Source organism: Alosa pseudoharengus, unplaced genomic scaffold (assembly GCF_046254945.1).
Source record: "Alosa pseudoharengus isolate Yale_2024_CS ecotype anadromous, Long Island Sound unplaced genomic scaffold, YU_APseudo_1.1 YU_APseudo_1.1_scf_5, whole genome shotgun sequence".
NCBI lineage: Eukaryota > Metazoa > Chordata > Actinopteri > Clupeiformes > Clupeidae > Alosa > Alosa pseudoharengus.
Genome location: NW_027468837.1, coordinates 22,868,556 through 22,876,463, shown reverse-complemented (window position 1 = coordinate 22,876,463; position 7,908 = coordinate 22,868,556). Strand labels below are relative to the sequence as shown.

The window sequence follows — 7,908 nt, the reverse complement described above, 5'->3', positions numbered from 1 at the left end:
GAGGGAGGGAGGGAGGGAGAGTGTGTGTCCCTAGTGTAGGCCTGCTCTGTGCTTGAGACAGCTTTCAGACTTCTGAACCACAAGGAGAAAAACTGTAAGTTAGAAAATAAAAAGAAGCAGTGAGCGGTGAGAGAGAGAGAGAGAGAGAGAGAGAGAGAGAGAGAGAGAGAGAGAGAGAGAGAGAGAGAGAGAGAGAGAGAGAGAGAGAGAGAGAGAGAGAGAGAGAGAGAGAGAGAGAGAGAGAGAGAGAGAGAGAGAGAGAGAGAGAGAGAGAGAGAGAGAGAGAGAGAGAGAGAGAGAGAGAGAGAGAGAGAGAGAGAGAGAGAGAGGGGAATGAGATCTGTGTGAATGAGATCTGTGTGGTCTGTTGGAGATAACCTGCACCATGGAGGGCTTGAGGCTCACCTGAGAGCTCCTACAGTATCTTCTACCAGTCCTCCTCCTGTCCTCATCTCTTCTCACCGCACGTACACACGCCTCGAACAATACACACACCGCATGCTCACACACATAACATAACACACAAAACAGACACACGCACACACACACACGGCAGCCAGCTTCGCCTCCTCCAACACATCGCCACCCCCTCCCCCATCCCTGAGGGGGTCCGTTCGCCGGCTCCGTCTCCATCTCTTTATCAGCGCTGAGCCAGATTAACCAGCAGCCTCCAGCGCAATCTGCCTGCCTGCAGAGCGCAGAGGAGGACGAGCAGGAGAGAGGGGACCAAGGCAAGCCGCTGACAGGAGAGCGACGTAGAAGGAACAAAGCACAAAGAGATAAGGGACAAGAGAGAAAGAACGAGGTGTGTGTGTGTGTGTGTGTGTGTGTGTGTGTGTGCGCGCGTGTGCGTGTGTGTGCGTGCGTGTGTGTGTGTGCGTGCGCGTGTGTGTGTGTGTGTGTGTGCGCGCACGCGTGTGCGTGCGTGTGGACAAGAAAGACAGTGGAAAGAAATGGAAATTAGAAATATGCACACTTCCCAGAGGACTTTGCGCTCAGTTTTATGTGTGTGTGCATGCGGTTGATGGACTTCAGCAGAGCTTCCTTTGTGTGTGTGTGTGTGTGTGTGTGTGTGTGTGTTAGTGAGGGAGCTGTGTTAGTCGTATAGGACCGGACGTGTGTGACTGCCCCCAGCCAAAGCACTCTCCTAGAGGACCGAGTGAGAGCGGAGAGGAGAAGAACAGAAAGTGAGAGGAGAAGAGAGGAATAGAAAAACAGGAGCGAGGAAAAAAGGGGAGAGGACAAGCGGCAAGAGAGAGTGAGTCAGGAGAAGAGGTAGTCCAGGCTTATCTCCTCTCTTCCTTCTCTCTCACTTGCTCTCCCTTGCTGCCTCTCTCTTTCCCCCTCTCCTTTAGTGCTCTCTTCCTCTCTGCTGGTCAGGCTACCCCCCCTCTTCTCTCTCTCTCTCTCTTTCTCTCTCTCCCTCTCTCTCACCCTCTCTATCTTTCACTCCCTCTCTCCCTCCTTTACTCTCATACTCAACGCTGTCCTTCTCTCCCTCTCTGTGCTGTACTCTCACTCCCCCTCCCTCTCTCCCTCCTTCTTTCCCTCCCTCCCTCCCTCTCTCTCCCCATCTCTCTCTCCCTCTGTCGGTGCTCAGTGGAGAGAGAGAGAGCTCAGAGTGTGTGTGGCTGTGAGCGCAGCGCAGTCGGGTGCGACTCTCAGTGGAGTATTTATAGTGGCAGCCGCCACCTCAGGACTAACCTGAGAACCTGACGCGCCTCTCTTCAGTTTTGCTCGGACCCTCTCTCTTTCTCTCTCTCTCTCTCTCTCTCTCTCTCTCTCTCTCTCTCTCTCTCTCTCTCTCTTTTTCACTCTTTCTCGGACGCGTTTTTTGAAAACATCCTCAGAGGATCGCTTTCCATCTCCGGCTTTCACTCCGTGCCGGGGAGCTCCGAGCGCTTGACTCCCCTTGGCCAGCATCGGGTTCAAAGACTGCTGCATGCACACGTGTGTGTGTGTGTGTGTGTGTGTGTGTGTGGGTGCTTTTGTTTTACTCTTGGAAGGGAGCTACAGAACTCCATCTCCGCCAGAGAGAGTGGAAGCGGAAGCATTTTCACCTTGTGCGGTTTCTTGCCGGAGGAACACTGTTTAGCTCCGTCGCCAACGCTACCGGCACCCCCTCCGCCGGGATGCAGGTGTCCTTCGTGTGCTCGGACCACCGGTCCATGAGCAGAAGCACCGACGACCGGCTCAGCCGCCAGCAGAACGCCAACAGCCCCAGTGGCCCACGCAGCAAGTTCCGTGCCGTCGCCATGGTGGCGCGTAGCCTCGGACAGCTGTCCGTCCAGAGCGCACCATCGTGCAGTGAGCAGAGCATAAGGACTGGCATGAAGTATAGGTAGGACAACGTACATGACCACAGTGTTCGCAGCAATACAACATTGATGGTGACTATGTTGTACAATAGATTGTTAGAATATTTGGTAAAATGCAACCGAACTGTTCCACAGCAAGAGAACATGCATGAAAACCCAGAAAGTTGTACAAAACAATTGGGAAGAATGAAAGCATTGGGTAGAACATGCATTAAAAAAAAAAAAAAATAGGCACAAAAGAATGTTAGAACATAGACTAGAGAAGTGGCTGAGCTTCCATTGAATTAATACTTTCATGCAACAGCACAGAATATTTTAAAGACCCATGGTGTATTCAGTTGTATTTTGGCAGGATCGGAAGTGTGTTTGTGGAGCCACAACACAGAACATGTTAAAGTAAACCTAAATTGCACTCATGCATTTCTTAAGAGCCTAAATGAGAACCTACAGTACGTGCTGGAACCACAGCTCAAAATGTTTTAGCAGAACTAGACTGTTTAGTTCCTTTGGGGTGGGGGGTGAGTGAGAGGCATGTTTGGCTCTTCACAAGCATGTCTCTCAGCAGTCTCGGCTTCAGCCAAAGCGCACAGACTATGTCGAGCCTCGACACGCTGAACTAAAGATAAATCATTACATCTCCCCTCGTTCCTCTTCCTCCAACAACCCTTGCAGCCAGGGCGCTGATTTCACCAGAGCATTGCTATAGTTACCAGTTTGGCTCCCATCCTCAAACCCAGAGAGAGAGAGAGAGAGAGAGAGAGAGAGAGAGAGAGAGAGATGGAGGAAAGGTTAACTAGGGAGGGTCGTTCGCGGCATCCGTTGGCAATCAGCCTCTTCTGAAGTGAGACAAAAAGTGCCGTCTCTTAAGTGCTGGAGTATCTCTGCCAGCTGACCAATCAGAGTGCAGCGAGCAGAGTTTGGCCTAGACGTTAAGGGGCTCTGACAAGAGGGCTTTCTGGTGCGCCCGGCTGAGCAGCCAATCAGAGCGCAGGGAGCGGAGTTTGGGTCCGGACGCTAAGTGTCTGTGATGGAAGGAGGCTCTGATGCGACCCTGCGGGAGGAGAGGCGTGGAGGGAGGTGATTATGTGAAGAGGCTACTGGTGAAATCAGGCTGTCCAGTGGGAGGCCATTATGGCTCACAGCGGGGCACAGAGGTGCAGCCCGCGCTGGGGAAGATGGATGCCGGCCGTGATGAGCAGCAAGCGGCGTAACCTAATTGTCCTGCTGAGAACTATACACACACTCACCAATCCATATCAATAAACTCTCATCAACTTAACTCCTGTAACCCTTTCCTCTTCCTCTCTCTTCCTCTCTCTCTCTCTTTCTTTTTCTCTCTCTCTCCCTCTCTCTTCTCCTTCTCTCTCTCTCTCTTTCTTTCTCTCTCTCTCTCCCTCTCTCTCTCTTTCTTTTTCTCTCTCCCTCTCTCTTCCCCTTCTCTCTCTCTCTCTTTCTTTCTCTCTCTCTCTTTTCCTCTTTCTCTCTCTGCCAGAGAAATGCCCAGAGCACTTAGCAGCATCACCATTTGGTTTTTTTTTTTCCATCATTTTTGTTTGCCATTCCTCTGAAACAATTGTGTCACGGAAATGAAACCTAATCTCACTCTAGTATTATTGTACTCTTTTGCAGTCTCTCATCATTTGCCTACTTGGTGTTGAAGGTTTATTGTGTGGTTTAAGATTCATTCATAGAGGGCCATATTCATGTGAAGTCTTTGTCTAAAGTTTTCAATCGGCCAGACATTTCCGGATTAGCATTCTCTGTGTGTGTGTGTGTGTGTGTGTGTGTGTGTGTGTGTGTGTGTGTGTGTGTACATACAGTAGATGGGAAGCTAACACCACCGGGTTCCTTTTGAGGAGAAAATGATCCAATGGAAAATGACTTCCATTAGGCCACAATGGCTCAGAGCGCTCTATGAGTGAATGGAATCCCTTTCAATGGGATCCTGTTACCAGATGATAGCCACTCAGACACGGCCCTTATTACAGATTTAGATGGGTTTAGTAGGGACCCCTATCACTGTCATCTTCCATCCAAACAATCTCCCATTCCATTTGCTCATACTGGCCAAATATCACTGTTGGATATTTAGAATTGAGAGATAATAGTTACATGGACTGGGAAAGTATCTACACACACACACACACACACACACACACACATACACACACACACACACACACACACACACATACACACACACGTACATTCTCGCTTGCACACTGGTGCTCACACATCCTCAAACAGATTGCGTTTTCACGCTGCATATATTTCATGTGTGCTGTTTTTCTGCGGCTGCTGTGAGTCTTGGCATGAGGGTGGGGGAACTGTTACCACTGAAGCCCTAATGAAGCTGACTGCCTTCATCACCAAGCCCATTGTTTCCTGGAGAGTGTGTGTTGGTCTGTTGCCTGTGAAAATGTATGTTTGTGTGTGTAGGGGGATCTTTATGTTGTGCCATGGTTGCTAAGAGCCTTACTCACAGGACTGTGTGTGTGTGCGCACATCCTTGTTGATGCACAGACTGCTCATGCATCTCCATGCAGAAGGAATGCCCTAGCATAATGTGAGCATCTAACTGAGCTGCCGGCCTTGTACACACAAGCACACACACATACACATACACATGCGTGCGGACACACTAGCACAACTGATCTATTCATATGATAGAGGGGCAGGGAAAAGGCATATTCAAGCTTGAGGCATGGGAGAGTGTGTGTGTGTGTGTGTGTGTGTGTGTGTGTGTGTGTGTGTCTGTGTGTGTGTGTGTGTGTGTGTGTGTGTGTGTGTGTGTGTGTGTGTGTTGGCAGTCTACCCCTGAGGGGACTAGAGAGCTGGGCAGAGGTAGTGTGTGTTCCCTCGTGTCAAGCTGCATCTCCGTAATGTGACCTCAAAACAACAATGCCAATGCAGAGGAGAGAGAGAGAGAGAGAGAGAGAGAGATGCATTCATTTAATACATCTGCACACACAGTCAGTCAAACATGCAAAGCTTTCTGCCTCCTACTTTGTAACAGATCTACACATGTGTCTGAATGTTTACATGCGCTTGATGTGTGTATGGGTGTGTCTGTGTCTGTTTATGTACTGTATGTGTGTATTTGTTTTTGTGTGTGTATTTGCTGGATGAGTGTGTGCACATTGGCAGACTTCTCCAAGAGGAGAGTGCTGACACAGAAGGTGCAGCAGCGCCACAAAGTCGGCTTGACACGCACCGCTGGCACAATGCATTAACGCTGCCGCCTGCAGAGCCTGTGCTCAGAGAGTGTGTGTGTGTGTGTGTGTGTGTGTGTGTGTGTGTGTGTGTGTGTGTGTGTGTGTGTGTGTGTGTGTGTGTGTGTGTGTGTGTGTGTGTGTGTGTGTGTGTGTGTGTGTGTGTGTGTGTGTGTGTGTGTGTCCACTCGGCATGCCGACCCAGACTGCCGGTTCATTGTTGAAGGTTGACTGAAAGGAGCCTCGCCAAAAGCAGCACTGTGCAAAAGACTCTGTTTGGGCAGAACTGTCCCAAGCCCTCACAGCCTTTGTGTGTGTGTGTGTGTGTGTGTGTGTGTGTGTGTGTGTGTGTGTGTGTGTGTGTGTGTGTGTGTGTGTGTGTGTGTGTGTGTGTGTGTGTGTGTGTGTGTGTGTGTGTGTGTGTGTGTGTGTGTGTGTGTGTGTGTGTGTGTGTGTGTGTGTGTGTGTGTAAAAACAACTTACAGAGACCGATTGGAAAAAGAGAGCAGAGGATCAAGGCCCTGTTTCAGTGCGGCAGACTTTAGATTTCTGCCTTGGCCAGGTTTTCATTAATGAACTCAGCCAGCCTTATGATTATGTGAATTAGACATTAAGCATGCACACTCACTCACTCACACACATACACATACTCTCACACGCACACTCACACACAGTCGCGCCACTGGAGCAGGTGCTGAAGTCAATCTCATAAGACCCCTTTCCTCCTTGCCCCCTACACCCCCTACTTTCTTTCTCACTCACACACAGATACAGTCTCTCTCTCTCTCTCTCGCTCATTTTCCGCTTCTCTCAGTCTTGCTAGTTAAGCTCATCACAAGCACGTACACACACACACTCACACACACACACAAACACACACACCCCTTTGAGGCATTCAGGTCTCCATTTCAGCTTAGGCAGATTTGTTCTGGTTGCTGCTGACTGGGTGACATACGGCCCCTCTTACTGCACTCTTCTTCTGTGTGTGTGTGTGCGGGGGGGGGGGGGCGGCGTTGGGTTCAACCGAAGACCCTCGTCAGGCCGTCTATATCTCTTTACTGGGTTGTCACAGTCGTGGAATACATGCGTCTTTGACCCACGTCTTTTGTGTGTGTCACACTGTTTGTATTTCATGGGTTCTTAAGTGTGTGCGATGCTGTATGCATGTCTTTACAGGGTTCTCTCTGTCGCTGAATACGTGTGTGTGTGTGTGTGTGTGTGTGTGTGTGTGTGTGTGTGTGTGTGTGTGTGTGTGTGTGTGTGTGTGTGTGTGTGTGTGTGTGTGTGTGTGTGTGTGTGTAAAGTGGAGAGACGCAACCATAGACCACCCTCAGGGATGAGGCCACATGGATGCCTTTACCAGGTTCTCACGGTTTTGGAATATGTGAGTGTGTGTGTGCGCGCATACATGTGTGTGTGTGTGTGTGTGTGTTTTTATATGGGGAGTCTCTCCATCATGACAAATCCAAGTCAGAAGTCCATGGCCTTGTTAGGTTAACTGTAGAGACCTATTTTGGTGTGAGTTTAGTGCTAAGGTTTCCACTGATTGTCCATGTTTCCATACTCCATGTGTTTGGAAAGTCCTGCAAATAATAATGATCCCTGTCAACTTAAGGAAGACAGCACCCCTAAACTTTCCCACCAGCGTTTAGTATGGTTATGGTATTTTGCAGAGACTTTTGCCCAAAGTACCCCAAAAGGTGCCATCGTCACTCTCTTGAGGATGCAAATGTTCAAATGATTCCAGACTAATTCATTTGTAGTTGTTCAAGCTCTTGGCTGTTCTCCAGAAATAGGCTGATTGGCATGTGTGTGTGTGTGAGGTGGGGGATGGGGATTGAGACAGTGGAATTATTGCTGAGGCTAAATCACTGACAGAAGCGCACACACGTACGCAGACACACCATTGTCAGTTTTGACAGCAGGCAGATGGTACACAAATTGCTAGGAGCATGCTGACGGTACGAGCGCAGGCACGAGTTGATGTGAGCAATTCCACACTGAGATCGATTCATTCCTCTCATCTCCTCCCCTCTCTTCTCCTCTCATCTCCTCCCCTCTCTTCCTCCTTAGTCCTCTCCTCTCATCTCCTCCCCTCTCTTCTCCTCTCATCTCCTCCCCTCTCTTCCTCCTTAGTCCTCTCCTCTCTTCTCCTCTCATCTCCTCCCCTCTCTTCTCCTCTCCTCCTCCCCTCTCTTCCTCCTTAGTCCTCTCCTCTCTTCTCCTCCCTTCTCTTCTCCTCTCATCTCTTCCTCTCTCTTCTCCTCTCTTCTCCTCTCATCTCCTCTCTTCTCATCTCCTCTCCTCTCCTCTCTTCTCATCTAATCTCCTCCCCTCTCTTCTGTCAAAAAGCATATCTTGTTAATTATGTTGCAACA

General features: G+C 49.6%; 1 protein-coding gene across 3 annotated transcripts in view; it reads left to right on the top strand.

Moving 5' to 3' along the window:
- Positions 1 to 7,908, top strand: part of kcnab2a (potassium voltage-gated channel subfamily A regulatory beta subunit 2a) — a 131,395-nt gene that overhangs the window by 86,527 nt on the left and 36,960 nt on the right. Inside the window, exon 1 of one of the 3 annotated variants that reach the window (XM_076267759.1) lies at positions 2,133 to 2,341. The exons of the other annotated variants lie outside the window; for them this stretch is intronic. Coding sequence (XP_076123874.1) covers positions 2,133 to 2,341 — 209 coding nt within the window. Of the gene's footprint in view, positions 1 to 2,132; positions 2,342 to 7,908 lie in introns of those variants that run through there. 3 annotated transcript variants of the gene reach the window in all.